This window comes from Erpetoichthys calabaricus, chromosome 18, assembly GCF_900747795.2.
Source record: "Erpetoichthys calabaricus chromosome 18, fErpCal1.3, whole genome shotgun sequence".
Lineage (NCBI taxonomy): Eukaryota > Metazoa > Chordata > Cladistia > Polypteriformes > Polypteridae > Erpetoichthys > Erpetoichthys calabaricus.
The window spans coordinates 11,636,938-11,664,259 of record NC_041411.2 but is presented as its reverse complement, the minus strand read 5'-3'; the positions used below and the strand labels follow the sequence as shown (position 1 = coordinate 11,664,259).

At 40.2% G+C, this 27,322-nt stretch overlaps 1 protein-coding gene across 1 annotated transcript in view; it reads right to left on the bottom strand.

Moving 5' to 3' along the window:
* ncor2 (nuclear receptor corepressor 2) overlaps nt 1-27,322 on the bottom strand; it is a 299,537-nt gene that overhangs the window by 99,561 nt on the left and 172,654 nt on the right. The window contains 4 exon segments of the mRNA XM_051921547.1: nt 1,815-1,942; nt 14,897-14,995; nt 16,965-17,019; nt 25,026-25,204. Coding sequence (XP_051777507.1) covers nt 1,815-1,942; nt 14,897-14,995; nt 16,965-17,019; nt 25,026-25,204 — 461 coding nt within the window.

The following is a 27,322-nucleotide window of genomic DNA, read 5'->3' as shown; positions in this document are numbered from 1 at the left end:
AAATGCTTCTTCTTATAGGGTGGGTTTGAGGATACGACTGTAACGGAACTCTGGAGAGAGCAACATACAATTGTCCGTGACTGAAAACTGGAGGACCGCCGCCGCGCCCCCACCTCCCAGAGCAAGGGACGGGGCCGGACGGCGGTTGCGCGCGGAGGGCAGAACGGGGTGTGAGGGAAAGGCCGCCCAGTGAGGACGATGTATTGATGGGTGAACAGTCATCTCTTAGCCATCGTTCAGTATGCACTGCCTGCTCATGTGCCTGCCCCCAACTCCTCACCTGAATTGCTTTCATCTGTGTACAGTCCACATGCACTTGTGAGTCACGTTGACTATTCATTTTCCAAACACCACCTCAGTCAGTTTCGCATCTGCTACAGTCAACATGCACCTTTGAGCCACGTTCACTTTTCATTGTTGTTTTTGTCTGGGGCGGGTTAGGTTTCCCGTGTTGAGTCTAATTCAGCCAAAGGCTCCACACCTGGTGGTGCCCTTCCATCAATTCCTTTAAGTTTCAGCTTTGCAACCATACTCTCCCCGGAACCCAAAGACTTTGGTTGCCCGGCGGATCATGGGAATAACGCCGCCGGATTGCCAGTCGGCATCGTTTATGGTCAGAACTACGATGGTATGTGATCGTCTTCGAACCTCCAAGTTTTGTTCTTGATTAATGAAAACATTCTTGGCAAATGCTTTTGCTCTCGCGCAAACTGTTGGTGGGTGGGGATCTGACGTGCGTGTGCCATGGTCGGCTGCTTAGTGAATTGTTGGTGGGCGGGGCTTTGTGATTTGGCGTGCGTGGCTCCGTTGTGTGTATCACACGGTCTGTCTTGCGTGGTGCTGCTTCTTGCGTGCCCTGTTCGACAAACAAACTGTTTTACACACTGCATACAGCATTCACATCCGTGACATACATGCTGGCTGCCAAGCGGGTCATGGGAATAACACCGCCGGATCGCCAGTCGGCATCGTGTATGGTCGGAATTACGACGGTATGTGATTGTCTTCGAACCTCTGACTTTCGTTCTTGATTAATGAAAACATTCTTGGCAAATGCTTTCACCCTCGCGTGAATTGTTGGCAGACGGGGCTCTGTCGTGCGTGTGCCATGGAGACATAAGTGACTTTCGCGGTGTTTGTTGCCTGGAGAGCGAGGGTGGACGCGGGCCGGGGAATAAGGAGTATTGTGTAGACAAACGTTTTCCGTGTTCCTGCAGGACCATCTAAGAAGAAGCATGTTTGTCGCAGATGCGAATCACTGTATGTAGCGTGTAAAACAGTTTGTGATGGTGGACGCGGTCGTGCGTCATAACCGAAAAGTCAAAGTGGCTCAGAGGTGCATGTGGACTGTAGCAGAGACGAACACGAATGACGCCGTGTTTTGTGAGTTGTCGCGTCCGAGTTGGTGGGTATGTCTCTGTGAGTTGTCGTCCTATCCCATTTGGTGGGCGTGGCTCTGTCTTGTGTACTCCATGGGTGTCTTGCTCGCTGGCGGCTTAGTGAATTATATATATAGATGTTGTAGTTCAAAAGTCATTAACTGTTCTGAACTTTCCTGTATATGTAGCCCAGCAAATAAAAGCTCATAAAACAAGTGAGCTGAATGAGCAGAAGAAAACTTAACAAAGCTCACATTTAATCTAAAGCACTTCTTGACCATTAAAATCGTAGAAGCCACTGTATGGCACCTTAGGTATTCCACAACACAAGCTTTTGGAGAATTGTGACTTGATGTTCAAAAGATGCTGATAAGAGAGTACACTGAAAAAAGTCTGAGGAAAAAAAGGCACAATGCATGCCAGCTAGTAACATACTTGAGAAGGTCCTCTTTTTCATTCTCCATTTCCACCTTCTCCTCTTCTTTCTCGGGGTCTCTCTCTTTCTCCTTCTCATCTTTTTCTTCTTGGCTGCTGCGGCTCAACTGCTGTTGCTGCTGTTGTTGCTAGGGAAAAGGAACATAAGTGCACTTAAAAAAGATGAAATATATTACTTTACAAAAATACATTTTTTTTAAATTAAACTCAATAAATAAAAACGAGAAGCAGACTAAAATGTCAAGTTTCTTAAAGTTTGAATGAATTTTGCAAAGTAATACAAATCAAAGAGAGTGAACAAAGTGAGCTCAAGCCAAAACAGCGGTGAGCTCCATTTCCCTGTAACTACTGGAGATTCTTCCATTCTAAATGTAACTCCTATTATTGTCAGTTCCTGAAAATGTCAAATTTTAAACAAGTCATAAAAGTGTGATACAAGGGTCTTCCAAACTAAAACACCTATACAGGCCAGTGTACATACAGGATTTGCTACAAAGTTATTTGTAATCCTTTAAATCTGTGTATGGCTATAATTAATTAAGTTGGCTAACTATTTTTGTGACAGAATGTCATATAAAAGAATTCAGACGTGAGCAGCAGTAGAATTTGTCCCCTAGGAACCAAATTAACCGACCTATTGTTTAACATTTCAGTAATTATTTACCACTCTGACACTGATCCTTCTAACCATAAAATAGGTCATTACAATAGCAATTGACAAGATGCATTCAAAATTAATTGCAGAATTATGGAATTTGAGGGTTCCTCTACAGTGCCTCTTCATCTTGCACAATTTGGCTCAAAAACTAATCAGCACATCGTCTTCTCATAACAGGCTTATGTTTTGAGTTTGGTATTTTTTTCCGCTCAGCCATTTTAGCTCTAGACTGTCCACAAGAAACAGTGACACACAGACTGACACAAACCCATCATTGAGATGTCAATGTTTTTGGTATAAGGGGACCCTAAATGGATGAGATCTATCAAAAACCAGAAATCAAATTTTTTGACGAAGATAGGTTATGGTGGGGGAGGGCGCAAAGCAAAAAACAGCAACACCCCCTAGAAATAAACTGTGCATCTTCAATGTATGTGTCACAAAGATGTATATATGTGAATTTCCCCTTGGGGATTAATAAAGTATCTATCTATCTATAATTCTAAAAGATAAAACAAAAGATGTCTGTCAGCTGTTTCACTTATTGTGTGTGCGAGTCCATCGCAATACACCACACTACAGATATCCCAGCTTAGGACTTTTGAATATACAGTCTGTGTCACTGCTGTGTCTCTCGGACTGCTGCTGCTTCTCTGTGAAGGCTCCCCTTTGTATTCCTCAGAAGAAACTGCTTCAGTCTGAAAACATTTAGATTTGGATAATAAGCGGTTTGTGTTTTCCAGGTGCAAGAAACAAAGAGATTCCTTTTGGTCTAGCTGGTGTCAAGTACATCACACACACATATTTTATATATATAGAACACTGATCCTCCTTTGATGAAGCCATTGCTTTGTTGATTTTGATGTATGCTTTGGGTCGTTGTCATTCTGAAAGGTTAAGTTCCTCTTCATCTTCAGCTTCCTAGCAGATCCATGAAGGTTTTTTGCCAAAATAGACTAATACTTGTGGTTCTTCATGATTCTGTCCACCTTGACTAAAGCCCCAGTTCCAGTTGAAGAAAAGCAGCCCCAAAGCCTGATGCGGTCTTCACCATACTTCATTGTGGGTGTGGTGTTCTTCTGATGATGGGCGGTGTTATTCTGGCACCAAACTCAGCTTTTGAAATTATGGCCAAATAGTTCAACCGTGGTCTCATCAGACCATAATACATTTTTCCAAATGGTTGTAGGAGACCGAGTGTACCTTTTTGAAAAGTTTAGCCAGGCTTGGGTGTTTTTCTTTGTGAGAAAAGGCTTTTGTCTTGTTACCCTAACCCTATACCCCAGAGATATGAAGAATACAACTGTTTGTTGTCACATGTAAGGAACAACCAGTATTTGCCAGGAAATACTGTAGCTCGGTTGATGTTGCTGTGCGCCTCCCTGACCAGTTTTCTCATCAGTCTCGGAGGGACGTCCTGATCTTTGTAGAGTCACTGTGGAGCCATATTGTGTCCACTTGTTGATGAGTATCTTCACCATGCTCCATGTGATGTTTAAGGCTTTGAATGCTATTTTGTAACCGTGTCTTGATTGCTACATTTAAATGATGAGATCCCATCCATGTTTTGAAAGCTCTTTGTGGACCTTGGCTTTTAGAGTCTGTTACAACCAAGAGGATATCAAAATAATCCTACAGGAACAGCCAAACGTTATCTGAGCTCAATCAGAGCCACACCTTAATTGAATGTCAGGTGTATACTACATACTATTTGAGATGAGACTTGTTGTGATTGATTGATTCTGAACGTAACCACATTTCTTGATCATTAAATGTTTTATACACTAATGACATCGGGTCTTTGTAGGATTGTTTTTTTTCTTTTTTCCACTAAACAGTTTCTGATTTGTTTTCACCTACTTTGTATAGATTGCGATTTTGCAATAAAGGTGGAATAATTTTTGACAGGATTTTTCTTGGTTTCATTTTTTTATTACACAAAATCTGCGATTTTGGCAGGGGTGTGCAGACTTTTTATATCCACTGTACATTTATATAGTGGGTTTCGTTTTCATGCGAAACCCCCATAAAATGGAAGGACAGGGGAAGAATGGCTATCGGAACTGCATGCTCCCCGAAGCTGCCAGATACTGTGAGAATTGTGGCTACCAGGGTGCACACCTGTGCCCCTAAACCCTCAGACACCACTTCCCATTAACAGTTCCAGGTTAATAGTTCATGTTGTTTTTCACAAATACTGTAGCTGCCACAGGCTTTCCATTTCTCTATTCCCACTACTCTTTGATGTTCCTTTCTTTTTAGTCTTCCTCTGGCTTCACTTCTTTTTCACTACACTGCTCCTCAGGTTTGTCTACAGCTTCCACCAAACCCCTGAGAGAGGAGTGGTGCTCAGTGGGTCCTTTTATTCAGGACCTGGGGGCTACTTCTGGACATGTGACCATCCAATGAGAAAGTGCCTCCAGGTCAGGCAGACACTTATTCTGAGCAGCACCCTCTAGCTGAATGCATGGTATGCAGCGGGGTTGTACTTCGGGACTACAATACGCAGAAAGCCCTACTGGTATGTGCATGAGTACTCCAGCCCAACATGTTGTCACCTGGCACCCTGGAGAAGCATGCACTTCTAGAAGCATTTTATGGGGGTTTCATTTGGACACAAAACCAACCAATGTGGTTTGGAGGTTAGTTCCATCTGACTATCCGCAACTATATATATTTATTTGTGTGTATGTGGCTCTAGTTGTAGTAATCTTTTAATTCACACAGCATCCTGACAATGCTGTCAATTTATGTGTCAAATAATAGAGCAGACGCCTAACAGGATTAAACCGAGCAGGACAAGGCCACCAGCATATGTAAAGGTGGAAGACGCACTACATGTTTAATAACACGTTGACTGTACCAGGCTGAATATGTGTAGCTGTTTCTACAGTGAGGCATTACACGCCATGGATCGACTAACTTAGCCCAGGCTTGCACAGTAGCACAGACTGAGTGGGGAATCCATTTTGCAGATTTGAACTGGACTTTGGCAGGTCACTGTATTCCAAGGCAGCTCTTTTGAACGACACAGTATTTCATTTGTGGGACAACATTCCATACAGTCAAAAGAGTAGTCGATGTCAAGTCATGGGGCACTGTATTATAATCATGCATTATACACTGAGAAGAAGTCAATCTTAAGTGTTCTCACATTTTTTGGACTGCATAAAGATTCAAACCTAAATGGTTGCACAATGAGATGGAGTGCACTACTCAAACTAAAACAGGGCAAAAACAGAAATCATATCACTAGAAACTTTACAACATATTCAGTCCAGTTATTCAAGCAGCTGTGCCTAAAGGAGAGCACACACAAATACGCATGCTCTTACGCATCAGGGCAGGCCCCAGAACAAATGACAAGATACTTGCCAAGCTAATCATACTTAGAAAAAGGAAAAGCCACATTTTGCACTGATAGACAATTTAAGGAGAATTTGACGTTCCACATCATCAATTTCAAGCTAACTATTTTCACTGCATACAATGAGATGCAGGCCTTAAGCCAGCTGGCTGCTCTACGCCCACGATGTATCACAGCTTCAGAGCCTTTCAAGGCTGCCTGATAATCCAGGCTTATAAGCTTTGCTATAAAAGGTAAACTGTCTGTGCAAAATGTTTGTGATGTGTGCCCATGTTTCTTTTTTTTTTTGACATGAAGAACAGATTTTAATTATGAGGGCACTGAGTTTTCCTGCCGGTTTTTAAAGATGCAAATTCAAATGCAGGAGGATGGCATCACATGAAAATAAAACAAGCATTCCAATGGGCTTGAAGAAGGACCTTGGAGTTCACGGACAGTGATGTCACTGATGCGCACAATTGGTACATACTCACAGCTGGCCTGAAGTCACTGCAGTCTTGGCTTTGAAAGTGAGGGCGCACACATTTAGGACCCCAGCAGAAGAAAATGGCCTCTATTTTTAGAAGTGTTAAATGACTAAACATTTTTGGTAATGTATTATAGCATGTGAACAGCAATACAGCTGTATCTGGTAAACAAACACCACAACTTAAGATGTCCACAAACCACAAAAATGATCTTCACCCATCACCTCCTTCATGTGGAAGTTAACATTTTAGTGGAATGAGACACATTCATCATGATGAACAATTTGTTTTCTTCCTGAAAATTATAATAAAATGCACAATATAAAATTTGTAAACTGTACAAACACTGTTATTATGCTTAAGATGTTTTTTTCCCTGGTACTCTCCAACATCCTCAAGAAGTGAATGCCAACTGAAAACACTTGCTGTCTGGTACAAATACAATGCAGTCAATTCTCGCCATCCACAGAGGTTGCGTTCCTGAAAAACTACACTGATTCAGAAACAACAGATACTGAAGCAGAGATCTTAGGGAAAAATGGGGTCATGTTTCTGCAGGAAGAATGGTGGGGGAAGATGTGGTCAGATGAACATGCTGGCTCTCCACACTCACCCCTCGAGGATTGTTATTGAACAATGCACAAGTTCAACTACAGAAACCTTGTTACGACTTTTACTTCCTCTTTAGTGAAGTTCAATTAGCAGGGCTGACTTGAGGTCCTCACTAAGCCATCTAATCGGTAATAACAACAGACAGTTTGTACAAAGTGCAGGGACTTCATCAGTGTGTGCTTATGACCTGCAATTCCTGGGTGCTCCTCAGGGATGTGGATCAATGGCAAGCCCTGGAGCCCATCATGAATGGCCTGACCTCCCATTTCTGGTTAGTTTGTGCCTCACATAGGATACTGTGAGAACTAAATCTGGCTCCTCAACATTATGTCATTTCAAATGGGCTCTGAATGAATGAAACTAAGTAACTATTGTTGATAGAAAATGGTACAGTAAAAACTGAACTGAATTAACAGCAACAGAAGAACATGCCAAAGCAGGTAGGCTCAACAGAATGTATTCTTAATTATTATTACCTCTGATAATATGTCAGTCTCATTTCAGATGTCACAGTTAGTAGCACATGATCTGTTGAGAAGGCCCGTGTGCTTTACATGGCATCAGAAAGTTGTACAACATATCCATTGAGAAACATGGCCCAGTGATGCACGGCATTTTCGTCCCAAGTTCCTACGCTTCACATCCTTTTCAACACTTACCACCAGTATGGATGCTGGTGAGATTATATGATGATTTACATATTCTGCATCTTTTAAAAACATCCAGCAAAAGAAGAGTTTGTTAAAAATACAGCAACAGACCTTATAGTGATATTCTCAAATCATCTTTAAAGGCCTTCTCTCCTAATGATACTCAGCTAGATTATACAATTCTCATATATAAAACACTGTCCCAAAAGGGCTTATTCTTTATAAGGGAAAAACACCAGAACAATAGAATATGAAACATTGTACAGTTTAACCCACCTGATCTTCCATGAGCTCTCTAAATATGACCAACAGGCAGCAGCCATCAACAACACGACTGAACGCCACTTCACCAAAGGGGAAGGGCTGCCCGTCGGCCGCCTGCAGTCTCTCCTTGCTTCCAGTGAAACTGTTAGTTTCTTCCTCCGCCGAGTGCTTAACATACTGAGGCTGTCAACTAACCACAACGTTCCAGTTCTGATTTTGTAATTTACTGGAATTCTGGAACAGCTTAAAGGATTGCTGATGATTCATAATGTAAAAACCACAACTGTCGCAACCAAAAGCACTCCTTTGTTGGCTCTTTCTCCAAGCAGTGATTAATCTTCTGGGATCTCAGTTTTTTTAAAAAGTACATAAAATTGTTAGGGAATCGTGCTTATGTTAAAAAAGGGGTGGGGAGTGTAACCATAAAGGATTACTGAGCATATATAACGATATAAAAGTGAAAGGAAAATACAGAGGGCGGGGTGCTTTGTTCTGAGCTGGCGTAGTACAAGACTTTGCAGACTTTTTATAACATGAGATGCTAAAGCCCATGTCACATTAGATGACTAATTCAGCCATTTTCAGTCATAGCCTTCATTTTCATAATCTTAGCCAGTCAGTGGTGCACTCGCGTGAAGACGATCACCTAAAGGGACATATACCCACTGACTGAGACCAACTAGCCTGCGACTGGCTAGGACAAAATCGAACCAGTCTGATATTCTCATTAGTCGGAGGGGCAGGCTGTGTATGCAGGACAGCCGACAAACCAATGAATGTTCATCCGGACGTACAATGCTAAGGAATGTAGTGACGAGGAATAAGGAACATGTGTGTTTTGAAACTCACAAACAGAAGAGAAGCTCATCTCTCTGATGCCTCGTATTTTATGTACTAAAACAAAATGGAAAAAAGAATTAAAGGGCCGAGGTTGCTGCTGAACTTGCTACAACTTTTAACCCTTCCTGAAGCACTAGTCCATTAAGCAATATGCTATTCGCTGTCAGAAGAAAGAGTGAGCACAATTACACTGCAGGGGTGGTGCTTGGTAAGTAAATGTGACATTGACTGCGATTTTCAGTCATGTAACTTACATGGCACAGCGACAAGACTGTGATCAGCAAATCTGACATACCCCAGGAAAAAATGTTGCATAATAGAACATCCATTTTAGGCTATATTTCTGAAAGTCTTCAATTTAATTGGACGAACTGCATCCAGGGAGGAAGGTGTTCACAGCTGAGGGAATCTTTTCAGGTTGAGACTCAGTCTGAATATGCTGCTTGGCACAGACAATGAAAACTTTAGAACTGATCGAATCAGAGCATGCAGCAGCCTAAGGAGTGTGGAATCTAAGCTCATGGGGTAGAGGATGACGTCCATATCGCCGAGAGTATGTACTAAGGGTCGAGAGGCAGGTTGGGATCAGGCACCATTAAAGCTGCAGTGTGCTTTGAATACGTGAGAGCATTTCTGAGTTGGGCTTATCTTTGGGGGCATGCAGCACTGACACAGCAATGACGGCTGGGTGGAATTGCTGAAATGAGCAGCAGAAGGGAAGGGGTAAAGAGGACCCTGAGTTAAAGCTGTTGAATGTAGCGTTCATCATGGAAGCCCAGGATAGATTCCCTTCCAGTGGTTATCCACCTGGCTGTTTATAGCCTGTAATCCTATCCACTGACTGCTCCACTGACTACAAGTCAATTTTTACCTTATTTACCCCATTACAGAAAAAGATGGAAGACCCATTATAACAGTCAGATTCAAATGTTTACTACAAGAGTATCTCAAGAATTATCCTTTTTCCCTGACCCTGTTCAACTGGCTTATGAATGCTACATTGACTAGTAACGTGGCCATTCAGCTCAGTCCAAAACTGATGACTATAATGAGCTACCTTGAAAGAAGCATCAAAACTGACAATCAATGAGTCCAGAACAAAAATAACATTGACAGCATTCCTGTAAGAACAAAACCTACCATATAAGTTCTCCCGCGTATAAGTCGGGGCTTGATTTTACCATATAATTTCCAGTATTTTATAATGTAAGTCGTATAAGTCGAATGCGGTAAAACTCACACTATTGGTCCAAGGGATTATGATATGCTAACGCCCATCCGAAGAGCAACCATGGAGCACACGGCCTTTTCTTCTATGTGGGTGCGGCAATGCGCTGTATCAGCCTGTGCACCTAACCTAACGGAGTGGTGGCTCTGAGGCTAGAGATCTGCACTGGCAATCGGAAGGTTGCCGGTTAGAATCCCGTCAATGCCAACAGGGACTCTGCTCTGTTGGGCCCTTAAGCAAGGCCCTTAACCTGCAATTGCTGAGCGCTTTGAGTAGTGAGAAAAGCGCTATATAAATGCAAAAAATTATTATTATTAATTATTAACCTCTCTCTATCGTGCCTACGTGACCACACGGTAATACCCGAACTATTCCGAAGCAACGTTTGCACTGTTTTGTGTATCTCTCACCCTCATACACTTTTATCGTAAGAGCATCCCTTATCTACGATGGAGAGTTCGATGAAGCTGGTTTTAAATTAAAAGTCGTTGAAGTGGCGAAAGAAATTAGTAACTGTGCTGGAAGAAGCCATCCACATCATTCGTTTACACGCAATGCCAATTTGGAATCTCCAAAGAACTTATCATAAACATCTTTGAGGATGTGAGAGGACAAACAGAAAAACCCAGACAGACACAACTCAAAACAGACATTGAGTGGGAAGGGGCCCTGAACCCAGGTCGCTGGATCTGTGAGACAGCATCACCATGCTTCCTAAATGCAGTAATAATAAGCATGAAATTACAAAAGCAGCCTTAATGTTTTCAGGAAGTTTTTGAGGCTTGCTGCCTAAACAATTTCGAACAACACACATCTCTTTATAGTAAGTGCAAGGTAACGCTTTTTACCCAGTTTAATTCAGGCTTGTTTGGAGATGAACAACAATAAGAGTGTCTTGCCACTCATTTTTCATTTCAGCTTCAGTCCTGTACCAATTTACCTTTAAAATGGCAATAAGAAAAAAATGCATTAAAAAGTAACAGGATTTTGAAAGGGTGAGATGCATTCCATCTTGAGACGACTTGTGACGCTCAGCAACTTATTATCAGGACCATCATGTTTAGCAGGTGGGTGTATTTTAAGTAGCATTTACATAACGTAGAGGCAGATATCTCTATTTTAAAGCACAACTAGAAGTGAACTGGCTGTGAAGACCCCAGTGGTGAATTCACTTCAGTGAGCACACACATACTGCCATTTGCACAAAAGCATTACTGTAAATGTCACATATGTGGGAAAGGAAGGATGCACCTATCTTAGAGTAAACATTCAGTATTTTACATTAATGTTACTATCAAGTGTTCTGTTGCAGGTAAATCCACACAACCCAATACATATTTACCATAGGAAGGGCTTCAAATGATTGTTCAACAACTAAGTAATAAACTGACATAGCTGAAAAGATAAATTCTGCAGTCTAAAAATTCAGGTCATATTAACAGCTAAGACAGCAACGGTACAGCAGCCAAGTTATTCAACGCATTAACTCCATCTCACTGTTAATGGAATCTGGGCCGGATTTATCAAGCGTCTCAGAATTACTCCTAAGAACTGCGCTAAAAGTCACACTAGAGTTACAATTTGTCACACCTCAGAGTAGGACATGAGAAATAATTTACAAAAAGTCCTGGTCCCAGTTCTAGCAAGGAACCACGTCTGAGAATGAATGACGTCAAGATTTTACAGCACCCCTTGTTACAAATTAACAGTCATGATGACATTTTGTAGTTTTCTGATACTCACTTTGAGACTTCACCACAAAAATAACCATAATAATAACAACAATAATAATCAAAGTAGAAGAAGAAAGAAAATATAATAAGGTAGGACACTGGGCTAAGCTGCATGTTAATACTTGCCACACTGCAACATCAAACACTGAGATGGAGAGACCGAGACACACACACCGCATGAGAGTTCAGCCTGTTAACGGACACATCAATTTAACAATGAATGATCAACAGCAGAACTTCCAGAAGAATCACCTGTTACATGGCTATTCCAACACAGTTACTGAAGTTGTGTTCATTCTTGCTTTCTCAGAGGCTTCATTTATCTAATGCCCTGAGAATCTCAGCCATCCTTCATGAACTGTCTAGTAAGGTATGAAGTGAATGTTCCAGTGGTTTGTGGAATTCATAGCTCAGCATACCTGTGTGACAAATCGCTATTGATTCACCCATCTCACCCCATTTATCTTTAGGGTAGTATGCTGGCTACTACAATACAGTTTGCCCCCATGACTATCTGTGCGTGGGTATGATGATATCACTTGCAATTCACATACGCATGCTCATCCACACTAGGGGAGATGATCTTTAAATGTGGGCCCATTTGCATGAGTGCAGCTTGCTTTGGCAATACCTCTCCTAAAGTCTTACGTAAATGTACAACCTGCACAAATGTTGTAAGGGCATTCAAAGTTTGGTTCGAAATTCGTGAAGTGCTTAGTTGTGACACACGAAAATCATTGCTATTGCAAAGCTGCCTCACCCCTGTGGCCAAAAAGCATAACGTTACCAACGCTTTAACTTCAGCTGACAGTGCAGGGCTTGTCTGCGTAGACGGACCGATTACATAATGAACAAGAATATTATAATGTTATAAATATTATTCCATCATGTAAACTTGTTGCTAATGCCAGTGTAAATGCTCAGCCTTGAGTTGTAAGGCTCTCCAATCATGTAAAAAAGTGATTTACTCCATTAAAATGCCTTCTTCCAAATACTAAGCACAACTATCATTTTCAGTCTCCTACAATCAGTTACAACCAAATGAAATATAAAAGATTCCATTTAATAAACTTGGAATGCTCAATTCTGAATTCTAAAGGACGCATACAAGTACAAATGGGATACCTTCACATTTTCTTATTTATTTTAAACACCTTCACATCTCTTCAGCTGAACTCCAGCTTTACTTGGTATTTAGTGTTTCTGCACGGTCCTATACTGTTCAGACCTCTGATTTGGCTATCACTACTCTTAAGAATTTCAGCATGTTTTTAGCAAAAGTTTTTTTTGTGGTTTCTAAAATAAAATGAGGTCCGTAAAAACAATACAATGTACTCTGAGAGAAAAATAAACAACAAAAAAAAAACAACCACAGTGTTCACATAAACAGCACAATAATGACACTTCATACAACTAAAAGAAATTTCAACAAAGATTAATATCCAATATGCTTCCTTGCAAATCTCTTGGTATGAAGATCAACATGCTCACCTTTTGCATAAAAAATGAAAAATCCAACAAGTACAATCCCATTCAAGCTATAGTCATTACACAAACCAATTAAAAATCAACAGATAAGACAATATGCATTGTGCAGCACTCATATGACTATTATTAATAACAAAATGGAGAGACAAATGATTAGAAACCTAAGGGCAGAGCTAATTCCTCATTGGCAAGTCAGAACAAAAGAGCAGACTTTTGGTTCTTCTTCAATAATTAAGTGAAAGCGACTGGCACAAGAATATCCAAATCGAGACACGAAAGTGTCCATCGCTTACTTCTTCTTAAAACAGAAAGGCACAGTGATGCACTGTGCTGCTCCTGCTGCATCAATTTCTTATAAAGTCACCTCTGAATGCAGAATTAGGCTGATAAAGTTGGGATTCCAAGACAACTCAAGCAACACTGTACCCTCTAACACCCCTCTGCAGTCTGGCCACAATGACATATGCACATTTATGTTTGAAGTGGATAGAATCTATTATGAATACCAAACCCACTAAATGTTTGTGGAAACCTGACCATCACACGTCCCATTCTAAAGCTGTGGGCATTAATATAGAGTTCCCCCTATTTTGTGACTATATCAGCCTCCACTTTTTTAGGAAAACTTTCCAAAAGATTCTTGAGTATGTTTGGGAATTTGTGCCCATTAAGCCAAAAATGCAATTATGAGGCCAGGTAGTTGTTGGACAAGGAGACAATGCTCAAAACCAGCGTTCCAAATGATCCCAAAGTTGTTTGGTAAGGTTGAAGTCAGGCCTCGGTCAATCCTCGAGTTCCTCCATGTCTTTATGGACCTGGCTTTGTGCACAGGGGCACAGTCATGCCAAAACAGAAAAGGACCTTCAACAAACTATGAATGCACAACTGTCTTAAATGTTTTTGTTTGCTGTGACATTAACAGTGTCCTTCTCTGGAACCAAGAGACCTAGCCTAGTCCAAACCCTGCCATTATCCATCTTCTGCTAAACTTTACAGTGGACACAATGCAGTCTGGAGGGTGGCTTCTCCTGGCATTTGCCAAGCCCAGATGGGTCCATCAGACTGCCAGATAGTGGAGTGTTATTCATCACTCAATAAAACACATTTCCTCTGCTCCAGAGTCCAATAGCGGTGCGCTTTATGACACTCCAGCCATAACTTGGCATTGCACGTGGTAATCTTAGGCTTGTGTAAAACTGCTCGGCCATGAAAATCTACTTCATGAAGCTCCCGATGCACAGTGCTGGTGCTGATGTTTCTTGCAGATGCAGTTTGAAACTCCTGTTGCAAGTGATGCAACTAAAGATGGCTTCTTATTATGCGCTAGTGCTTCAGCGCTTGGCTGCCACACTCTGTTGTTTTGTGTGGTTTACCACTTTGTGACTGAGCTGTTGTTGCTCCTTGACTCATTCCATTCACAGTAACAGCACTTACAGCTAACCAGGGCAGATCTAGCAGAAAAGAAATTTCATATACTGACTTGTGGCAAAAGTGGCATCCTATGAAAGTGTCACGTCACTGAGCTCTTCTGTACAACCCAGAGTTTGTCAGCAGAGATTTCATGGCTATGTGCTTAATTTTACGTACCTGACAACAATGAAACACCTGTACTAAATAACTTGGAGGGGTGTTCACATACATCTGGCCATATAGTGTTCATATGTGAAATATTCATTAAGGTAAATGCAGAATACAACTGTTTAACTACATGAGTACGATCAAGATGAAAAGAAAAAATATGCATCGTTCATCAGAAAAGTAAGCCTGAACCTTACCTGGCTCCTACCACGACGACGATAGTTTCTTCTTACAATACTTTTATAGTTTTCATTTTTCTTGGTCAGGTAGTAGTAGAGAACACAATCAGCCACAGTCTAAAATAAACAACATACATAAAAACATTACAGCTGTGTTTCTTAACCATTCTCATCAGTTTACTGCCCCACTTTCGTTGATACCCATAAATCTGCTGCATGCATTTCCCAGTTGCTATCTAACCTCCATCATGTTACTTGCTTCTCTGCTAGTGGCTGACATGAATCAGAGTATTTAACACATATATACTGTAAGATTATAATCATTTAGAGAATCCCACCACAGCCCCCAAGCTGAACATGATCACAATCTGAAATGTGTAAAACTGACTATGGTCATATCGCTTATTTTGAGTTTGTGGTGACAGTGCATCAGGAACAGCACCACTGCAAAGATGTCCACTCCCACTGTCCTCCAACATAATCAATCAACTATCAGAAGATGTCAGTCAGGAGGTGTAATAGCTGAGGGAAAAAAATCAGCGAGTAAACACCGATAAATATCAACGAGTACAGACATACACCTCACAGTACAGGACTGTTCACATAATCCAGTGTCTCAAAGCCCAAGTAGCCCACCTTTCATTGCGGCTAGTCGAATCCAGATTTGCCAGCAAGGACTTCTTAGTTCTATAAGGCTGACGATGAATGTAACTGACGCACAGCTGGGTGCTGTTTCAATTTTTACTGTATGGAGGTATGTTGCAATCTTTTTGGCTAGGTCTAAGGTTTATATGTGGTATTATACTCTTTTGAGCAAACCCACTGTCACCTCACAGTACATATAATGCATCAATCTGTATAAATAAAATTTAAAATAAGAACACCATTGAGTGCATGGTGGGATCAATAGTATTTGTCGTATCTCAGCCAGGGTTCCTCCCCTGGCTGGAATGCAAATTCGAGTTTTGTGTCTCTTTTGTTCATTTCTGATCCTTTGATTTATGTTATGTGTATCATTCTTTATTTTTGGTTTTGTCAATGTCCATGTGTGATGTGGGTGGTCACCCAAGAGGTGAGGCCACGTACCAAGAAATGCCCTACATCCTCCATCCAGAGGGTCTTTCACAGTTCCCGGCAGTTCATTTCTAATTTGCTTGGGAGTTTAGTGAGTGTTTCTTAGTTCAATTCTGTGATTTTGAGATTCACTGGATTTTTGACCATTTTGCTGTGTTTGACTTTGCATTATATTTTATATTAGGACTTGTTCGCCTTGGATTGCACGTTGCTGGCAACTCTTTTTTGCCTTTTGTACTCTATAGAGCTTCATATCTTTACATAACTTTTTGTTAAATAAACCATTTATTTTATGAACATTCAGTGCTTGCCCTTACTACTATTCGGGTTTTGAGGGTACTGTATATGCTGCTCTAGTGGGCATTACTGGAACTGTTTGGGACTATGTGCTTTGGCACTTCTAAGTTTGCGACAATATTGTTGTCTATTCTACAAAATAAATCACCACCTAATTTTCTTTACTCTATGCTTGGACAAGATGAACTGTTTAATCTGTTTTTCAAGTTCAAATGTGCCAGGTAAAATGTTTCTGTCCAACCTGAAGCAACCCTTTTTGCATCGACCCTGACTAAACGCCTATGAAGAAAATACAATCTGACATTTGTTTTGAAACTGCCATTGTACATTATCACTGTTAGGACAGTTATTTTAAATTTAGAAAAGTGAACAATTCATTATGACACATCTGGAAAAATTCCTAGAAGATGCACTTTACCATGGCATAGATTTACACAGGGGCTTCTGCTCATAAACCATATGTTATTAAATTGCCTTTCCACTTGCTTTGATTTCGGCAACTGACAAAAGGCTGAAGGCCACTCAGAGTTCTTCAGCTGCCATGACTCTTGGGAACACGATTTTCAAAAAGCATTTTGAATGCATCAGATTAAGGGTTGTAAAGTTGAGTTTACTAACAGTCCTAATACTGAATCCTTTACACTGTTTAAGTTCATTTCAGCAGGGGAGAATGAAAGAGAAATTCAACTTTCTTTACATTCTAGAAGATGCTCACCTTTCTCTCCAAAAAAGAAGCAATCAAGCTGAAGTTCTTTGGGTGCTGGATAAACCTGCGGATTAACAAAGGAAAAAGATGTAATTATCTGCCACATTTAGCCATGCCCTTTGAAATGTTTATGTCAGTGCTCACTTAAAATGCTGGAATTCTGCACAGAGTGCTAAATGGAAATCTACAAGGACTGTACATGTTAAACAATGAGAAATATTATGTTACAAAAAACATACTCAAAATTAGACGGATTATGAAAAACAATCACATCACATGAAGAAACAAAATAAATACCTGATTAATTCTTGGACAATGGAAGAATCTGTAAACAAACTCTTCTGGATTACAGTTTTTACCCATTATTCCTAAAATCTGCTCAAGCTTTATGCCAGATGTGGGATGTTGGGTAACAGCTGTCCCTATATCCAACTTCATCTTCAAAATCAAATTCTGGTTATGTTTTCACTTTGCCATTACAGAACACAAATACATCCACCCATTTTCCTAACTCACTTATCCAGGGCAGGGTCACAGGGCAACTGGAGCCATATTTTCGTTATTTTTAATTTACTTCACGGGGTCTTATCCTGCTGTTGTTGCATTAATGCCTGAGTATGAAATGGATCTTTGACAAATGCTCAGACTAAAGCTGCTTCTTCTCCAGGACTTGTCTGCCTTCATTTTGTCTTCTGTCTTCACACATTTTTCTAGCCCGACACAGAGATGTCTTCTTCCAGACATGCAATACTAGGTCTGGGGCAAGCAAAGCAACACAGCACCAAGGCCAAAAATGGGGATTTTGGTCTCACCACACCATAAATATCAGTTTCACTTGATCTCAGAGTATACCACCTGATTTCTACAGTAAGCTTGTGGAGATAAGATGTCATTTCTAATAGTAAGGGGTTTGTTTTAGTGGTCTAATATGAAGCCCCATTTGATTTATCATATGCATTAACAGCCATTCTCAGAAAGCTAATGTTAACAGGTAAATAAATGTTTACTTAATTTGAATAGAATATAAGTTACACATTGTTACACTGATATTGGATGATTCTTTTATTACTTGTAAAGGAATATCCTTATTGCTCAGCTGTCTTTGTAATGTAATAACAGAACCTCCATCAGCCTGGTATAGTTAACAAGTAAAATGAACAAATTAGATTTGCAAACAGAGCAACACAACAATGTACAGTTTTCTGACTGTATGATGGTATGTCACATTATGCTGTTTATGTGTGCAACAAAGAGAAACCTAAAAACTAACAAGATACGTGTGCCTTAAATAGAAACAAATTGATCAAGAACTTTTTCTTTTTATATATTATCAATTTTTCTTTTCATTTTTGTGCAAACTGTTTTTGAGTTTAAGTTTCCTAAAACTAAGGATACTTAGACTGTGGAATTATTTGCACACGCATCATATTCACTGCTTAAACCTTTCTATGAAGAAAGCTGGAGAATTTTGGAAACCCTGGCCAAACACAGCTATAATATGTCCAGGTGTTATAAAATGCAAATCCATCTCTGCCTGGGAAAACTGTTACTCCATCCTGTTGGCAGAACACGGCCATAATTCAAAGTCATTTGTGTACATTGCAAGAAACTCACAAGTCAATTAAAAGTAATAATGTTATTTATACAAACAAAATGATGACTTCTATTAAATAAATCAAATGTTTCCATGTGTGTTCTTGTTCATTAGTAAGATATGCAATTTGCACATGTATGCCCCGAGGCAAGCAGCACATCCCACCAACATTAAATCATACACACTAAAAGGCTCATTACCATTAGATAGTTGAGTTTCACACCCTTCCAATAATATTCTTTTTTTGATTTTGTATACTAATTATTAATCTCTAAAGGGAAATTGTCTTTTCAAATGACCTTTTGGAGGTCAGAGCAGAGTCAGCCATTGTACACTGCCCATGGAGCAATTTTCAGGGTTAAGAGCCTTGCGGAAGGGCCCAACAGAGTAGGATGCCTTCTCTCAGTAACAGGATTTCATACCAGTGCAGATCCTTAACCTCCAAGCCACCACTCTGTAGAGTCATCTATGACTGATCATTCATACTACGCCACAGCTCATTTTAACAGAACATTATACACAAAACCTATTTTAGAGTGCATGTAAACTGTTTGGCTGACTTGTACTAGGGAAATGTCTTCTTCTTCAAAAAAGAAAACACATGGTTGAGGAAGTCCTAGAAAAGTTTCAGAATGACAGTGAATGTGAGGACAATGACTCAGAGTCCGATCACAGTTTTGAAATGCATTTGGTGAAGAACTCGATGCTATGCTTGATAAGTATTGCTTATAGTATAACTTTAAAACATTGAGGTATGCAGTTTTACATTTCAAGCACCACAGGTTCAATTACCTACCTGGATGCTATCTGTTGCATGTTCCCCTATGTTAGATTTTTGAGCACTGCTCTTTCAATTTCAACTTTGAGTATAAACAGTGTTTCTTAGATTATCAGTGAGTACTTTGTACCTGTGCATCTCAAAGTTTCACATGAGGACCCCCCGCCCACCCCAAAGAGGGTGAGAAACAATGGTTCAAGTGTATATGTGGTGTGTTAACGAGCTCTGAAGGGTCCTGTCTCTGGCTGTTTCCTGCATGGCTGCTAGAAAGGCTTTATCCCCATACTCTGTAACTCAGGCACTTGAAGAAGCTGGTATGAAAATGTATATACAGTAAGTGCTTAGTTTATTCTAGATGTTAAATGCAAGAAAAATAAAACAATAACAAGTGAAATAAATAACTGAAAACACACTAAACTTCTGTGGCGTGACTGCAACAGAAGGCAAGAGAAGTTAAGTGAATTACAGCACATAAACCCTAATCTAGTGGGCAAAATGTCACATCTCTTTGTGTCAAGTGGTAAACAGAAATTGTTTCAAGGATTGACATGAAAAATAATTTGGAAAGTAAAGGTTTAGATGAGTGTGCAATAATATGTACAGTACATAGTCACAAATTGTTTTCTTGTTGTTTCAGAGTGATATATAGTTAGTGTGTGTGTTTGTGTGTATATGCATGTTATGTATTATACGTTACCGGTAACAGTGCACTGCACGAATACACTTGAACATTCCTAGTTTTCATTCTCTTTCTCTGTATGTTCATCATTCGTTTTCTCAGAGGTTGATGCACTTGCTTCTTCCTGAGCAGCTCTTCTTTACTCCACCCTAGCGGCCCACTTCTTCTTTTCTTTCGTCATCAAATTTTCACGTTAAAACTGATCAAGTCAGTGTTTGTGTTGCAATTACTTTTTCCTTAATTTCTCACTTAAGCTGGCACTTAAGTCTTCAATCTGTGTCAAGAATGATTTAAGATATGAAGAGGTAGGGGAAGTGACAGTGAAGGTGATAGAGATGAGAACGGCGGCCGTATGCACGCACTGCACAGCTGTCCTGCTGGCCACTGCTGACAGCTGATATAACAATAAAATAAAATAAAAAGAGGAATAACCTTAGAGGTCAATCATCACCCCAAAAGCGGATAGTAGACGTCACATAGTACATGTGTATCAAATTTCAGGTCAATAGGTCAAATGGTTTGCGAGCTGCAGGTGATTTAAAATCCAGGACAGACAAATGCACAGCCACGGTAGCGTATTATATAAGAAGATGTATGCTTTGTGAAACACATTTTTGAGTGTTATTAAAGTCATATTGGTGTAACAATGGTTTTTAAACATATAAATACTTTCATTTTGAAAATTTGAAGTATTGCACTCACTACTGTTCAGCCATTTGCAACTCCTTTATTACATAAGCAAAATAATAGGCATTCATTTTTGGGTAAGCAACTTAGGTGCAATAATGCCAAAAATCCGTAAATGCATTAATGGGCCTCTTAGTGTCTCCTGCTTTCTGAAGTCTTCCTTATCCCAATACTTACATTATTATACATCTTTATCTACTAATGCTCACAAAAGTGCCATATTCTCTCCATTTCTTTAGATTAAATTTAATGTGCTTTGAAGAGTGGTTTCTTGCTTTGAAAAACGTTCTTTTGTGAAAGTCTTGTCTATTTCTTGATTTCCACGTTGTCACTTTTAAATGCTGTCCTAGCCAGCTAGGGAAAAGAGATGCATTTAACATGAACACAAGTGACACACTCCGAGAGCTAAAAGGTGTATTCCAGTGGATGAATCCTAAAGACAGCTGGTTGTATCATCAGACTGACCAAACCCACTTCTTTATTTCGAAGGCAAAAATAAGCCAAAAGCTCCTAAGTCATAAAGAGCTCTTTGACTTAGAAGTTCCCATTCACAATTTAGTTCTGCATTTTCAAGTCAGCATAAAACCACAGAGAAGTTGCATGACATACAGAAACAAAAGGAGAAGTGTCTTTAAAACACGAAATAAAAAATGAGCAATCTGAAAAGAGGTTGCTACATTCAAGAGTATCCGCAATCCTTTGAGTATCAAACACTGCAACTATAAGGCTAGTTTATAAAAACCAGGCTTTCTACTAAGGAACACATACGCAGTATTTAAAAAAAATCCTCGATAGCAGACACCACTATGGTCATAAAGGTTTTATCTTATTCCCTTTTGACCCACAGTGTGAAGCGCATTCAACAGCTCTAAAAATCTATACATCAACTGCACATACGAGGCACATTGATTGACCTAGACATGTAATGTGTGTTGGTGTTTATACGAGTTAGTAATATGCAAGAGCCTAAAATGTATCTTGACATGTTAGAAAAATCAATTTTCCATCACTGGAATACAAATGACGACAAGGCCCTCCTTTAACCTCTAAAACACCTTTCATGTCATACTGTGGCTGTGGTTCCCCATTAACCATCAATCAATTTATCCCAAAAAGAGGTGCATGAAGCTACAGATTAGTTTGACAGGACTGGATGAAGGACAGGAAACATCTTGGAAGACTCCTTTAACCTCAGGGCACATTCACTCAAACACTCACATGTAGCAGGATATTTTACCGTCATCTGACAATCTCACAGAAAGAAAATTAAAATTTGTGGAAGAAATTCACACTTTTTTTCCCTGTATGAGAAAGTCTTCACTGAAAGTTCAGAATCCAAATGCAGCTCCAGTTCTTACATCAGACAGGTTATCAAACGTCACTTCATGCAGCAACTATCAGAAGGCAGACCAGAATGCAATTCAAACCAATACAACAGAAAGTGCAGTCAATGAATCAATGCTTTAACGTATTTAAAGAACATAATCAAACACTGTGGCAAATGAGACAAGACCATCAGGTGCTAAGAAAAGGTTCAAAGTCAAATCCATTAATGCATACTGTAAACACAGGACTCTTCATCCACACTGGACAGCAACAACCACACTGTTCTGTTTTCATTTAAAAACAGCATTTTTAAACAAAAACTATTTCCATCCACACTAGTGTTTTCACATTGTTTATGAAAGTACCTCCGTCCATGCCAAAATCACCAAAAATGCATCTGATGTAGCCATCTGTCTACATTGGGCATGTCTGCATTGGCGGAAGTAGGAAGATGAAGTATCCTTCTCAACAGGATGGTTAATCCGACAGCCTCTGAATTTGTCACAAAACTGTTGCAACTGGTAAATTTGTTGTTTTGCACAAGAAGGAAACATTTAAACTGTATAAAACTCAAATCTGATGCAACATAACAAATGCCCGCATTATCTGTGGCCACAATATTGGAAGACGGTTTTCTCCCATCAATAGCGACCAATCAGGGAATGAGACCTTGTAATGTGCAGGATCCAGTTAGGGAAATGCCACATAGTAGATAGTGGCATGGTGGTTAAGGTTTTGAACTTCACACCCTGAGGTTGTGGGTTTGAATCCCACCACTGACACTGTGTGACCCTGAGCAAGTCACTTCACCTGCCTGTGCTCCAAATGGAAAAGACAAAAAGAAATGTAACCCATTGGATCTCATACATTGTAAGTCGCCTTGAATAAAAGCGTTGGCCAAATAAATATATAAATGTAACTCAGGAACCAATTAGAGTCTTGTGTTTTCCAAACAGTACATTTTCACACATCCACACTAAAATGCTAAGCAAGCCGGTGTTTTCACAAACACACAGCTCTGGAGAGCATTTTCAAAATTCTCCATTTCAGTCATTTTCCAACCTGCTATATCTTAACACAGGGTCACGGGGGTCTGCTGGAGCCAACACAGGGCGCAAGGGAGGAACAAATCCCGGGCAGGGCGCCAGCCCACCACAGGGCACACGCACACTAGGGACAATTTAGGATCACCAATGCACCTAACCTGCATGTCTTTGGACTGTGGGAGGAAACCCACACAGACACGGGGAGAACATGCAAACTCCTCGCAGAGAGGAACTGGGAAGTGAACCCAGGTATCCTAACTGCGAGGCAGCAGCGCTACCACTGCGCCACAGAGCCGCCCCAGTCTCCATTTTCAGGTGCTAAAAAAGCTGCAGTAGAAAAGAGAGTGTCTGTGTTTTTAAATGAAAACATATTAGTATGGAAGAAGATTCGGCCCCTTTACCAACACCAAGCAGAAGGAGCAGTGGCAACCCATGAGACCAAAAAAAATCTAGGCGTCTTTAGTGATAATGGAGATCTGAATATTGATAAAGGGCAATCACACAAAGATGGCTTAAATGAAAAAGCAACTTCTTCCTCTTCACTGAAAAGCCTGTAAGCCTTCATTTATTTATTTTGGACACCAAGACTCCTATAATCACTCAAAATGTATGCATAAAAGGATTCTATTACTTGGCAAGTGACTTCCATTATATAAACATTAGATAAATACTCATCTGATGAATATGCTGCCCTTTTTCAGAAGTGTTTAAAGCTAAGGCTTCCTTAGAATAAACTGATAAACTTGTAATCTGTCATTCTGCAGGGCAAAATTTTTCAAGAACATTAACCATTTAAGTAGAAGCTCTTCTGGCTCTGCTTTGCAGCACAAAGTGCTGTCTTTTATATGTGCCAAAACAATTGTGCTGTCAATTGTGGGGTCAGACCCAGCCGGGACGCCTGGAAGGACTAAGTGGTGGCATATTTGTCCTCCGGGCCACGAGGGGGCAACCGCCCTGGAGTAGAAGAGGCCCACGGAAGGCCAGGGGGTGCCCCGAGCCTCATGGAGCCCGGGACTTATTTACTTCTGCCACACCAATGGAGGACAATCCTTCCAGGGTCACCCGGAGTGCTTCCAGGTGCTCTACTGACGCTTCCGCCACACCAGGATGTGACATCATGGAGAGCAGCTGGAGTTCATCCAGGTGAGGATAAGAGGGGCGCCTCCCTCCTATCAGTGAGCTGGAGTCGGGAGCAGAAGCAGGAGCAGGACGAAGCTCCTGGAGAGAGGGTACAGGTGGCCCAGGGACAAGGAGAGAGAAGGCCCAGGAGAAGGGAGACTGGGGCTAGACGCATTGTGGGACTTGTGCGGGACTGACTTGTGTGTTGCGGAGAAGAGAAATAAAGGTCTTGTGGATTAAGATGTGGTCTCCGACTGGTGGTGTCCGGGAAATTATCACAACATATTCAGATTTCTAAGGAGTATATGAAAATATTCACCAAAATCATAAACGGCCACTCACAACCCACCGGCAGCAACCCTCAACACACAGTGGTTGAGAAACACTGGTGTAAAGCACCTGGTTAAGAAGAATGAAAGAATAATTGCTTTGTGCTACAGCAGACACTATACGGATGAGTTAAATATGCTCTTCATGAACTGTTAACCATGAGCAAGCTCTGTGTATGCTGGATGTCCAGAACATTGACTTTGTAAAAGGAGGACTGAGCTAATAAATTTAGACTGGGAGAAACCTAACAAATGTTTCAGAGCTGATGCTCAAATTTGGGCCCATTACTATGACGCAGAGCCTTAGTAATTTTCACAAGGGCAAAATGTCCAATTCTAACCATCTAAATCAGGATTTGACTGTATGTAATCATGATGGATGAGCTTGATCAATGTCAATTTCTGAATACTACATGAAGAGTGAGTTTAGTGAGATTGAGCTTCTCATTGATTTTATACAATCAGACCCCTTAACTCATTACCAGTGTGCATCATTCTCCATGGAGACTTACTTCTCTCGAAAAGTCTCCTTCTCTTGTTCACTCCACATATTCATGACTTGCCGATCCTTGTACACTTTCATGGGGTCATCCATTAAACCATTCATGTTGATAAACTTAATTCTTTGTTGCTCAGCATCAAAAAGCATGGGTGGAATTACAGCCAGCTGACGCATCTGCTTCTCGGAGTTCTATCAGAATTTGAAGGAGAAAAAAGGAATTATTCTTAAAACCATTTCAATATGACAAAAGACTTGGAAAACAGAGATAAATATCAAAGAATCCTTTAAGGTAAGTGCTCTTGTAAGAAAGATTTGAAAAAAGAAACAGCAGTAAAACACTAGTTGAACGGGAGCCATGAAAAAAAAAAAACACATTTTGACAAATCCCTCTACTCCATCTTGTGGATGAAAAAGACATTGCAGTAACAAACTGAAGCAAATTACAATTAACTAAGATGGCAATTCACCATGCAGATACAACCACTGGATGTGCAATGGTTAAAATAAACAGTTACAAAAGACTAAAAACAAAGAAAGTCTCACATTAACTGACTGCCAAATTATGTCTAAATGAATAGTTTCACAGTTTCAAGTATTAAAAAACAGAAAAAATAATGTCACTTGCTCTGATTGTAGCTAGTGCAGATATATCAAAATCAAATAATTATTTTATTCTTATGAATGGATCTTTAACTATGTGTACCATTGCAACCAGTGCAATAAAAAGATGTATTCAAACTTCTACTCTCAGTGTTAAAAATAGATAGATAGATAGATAGATAGATAGATAGATAGATAGATAGATAGATAGATAGATAGATAGATAGATAGATAGATAGATAGATAGATAGATGAATGAATTAGCAAAGAGAAAGCAATTAATATACACAAGTAAAATATTTAACTCAAAATGTATTGAATAGAATCTGAGAAAAATTATACATTTCTGTTCACACTTTATCTGGAGTGATGTAACTTGCCCTTAATACATTTAGTGGTCTTATTTGCACCAAAAAGAAAGGCCATCTTTAATTGTGTTTCATCCTGGTCAAACTTCAAATCAAATGCAGCTTCAAGTTTCTGCCAAAATGTCAACTGGAAACTCACGTGAACACAATGAAGTGGGAAGCTGGGATGTCCGAAAAATCTCATTGTACTTTAAAAGGGATAAATATATGAGCCCTCCATCCTTGAAATAATATGGATACTAAATACTGATCTTAAACTGACTAATTAATAGAGAGGCTTAATATTGAAATGTAACCCTCATGAAATAAATGCTTGTATACAAAGAAGTGTTACTGTAACAGAAGGGAAGCTTGACAGACTAGTCGACTGTCATTTGTCACAGTGTCAGCTTGCATTCTGTCAATAATTGCAAGCACTGATTCACTGACTGCACTTTGTGTCTTGCTTTTTGAACTGCACTCTTGTCTGCCTTCTGATAGGTGCTGTATGAAATGACGTTTGATTGCCTATCTGAGAAATAGTGGAGATGCTTTGGATTCAAGTAGTATGGAACCATCTAAAGGTAAACCAAAGATGCTAGCATTTGCATTGTAAATAATCTGTAAACTGCACTACAGTGATCCCTCGCTATATCACGCTTCGACTTTCGCGGCTTCACTCTATCACGATTTTTTCTCATACACGCTTCCGTCACTACGCGTGTGCTTTCTGAGAACTTTTATCTAAGCCCCACGATGGCTCCTAAACGTGCTGCTTTTTCTAAGCCTTCTGACAATGAAACTAAGCGCCGGAGGAAGATGCTTACCATCCAGGAGAAGGTGAAACTCTTGGATATGATCAAAGATGGCAATACCCTACAAAAGCCTCCTCACGCATATGAAAAGACAGCACCAGCAACTGCCTATCAAGATGTTCTTCAGCTGCACACCCAGACACCCACTGCCTACTCCTAGTACTTCTTCAGCGGAAGAAGACAACGACGCACCTGCTGAAGATACTGCACCACCTTGTCACGCTTGGGTCACAGATTTGCACAGAGACACAGGAGGTTGTAGAAAAAAAAGAACTTTATTCAAATCACTGCAAACAAACATTTGTCTCTTTTCAAAAGTTTAAACGTGCTCCATGACAAGTCAAAGATGACAGTTCCGCCAAGAGCAGAGAATGTCTGAGAGAAAGAGAGAGAGAGAGAGAGAGAAACAAAACAACCAATTCCAAAGCTGAGAGGCGCTGCACAATACTTTTAAGTAAGCGGAGTACCACGTGAGAGGTTTATCGCACGTTATAGCGCAAGTAAGAAGGGTAAGGAGCAATGTGAAGGTAGACTGTCAGCTGTTT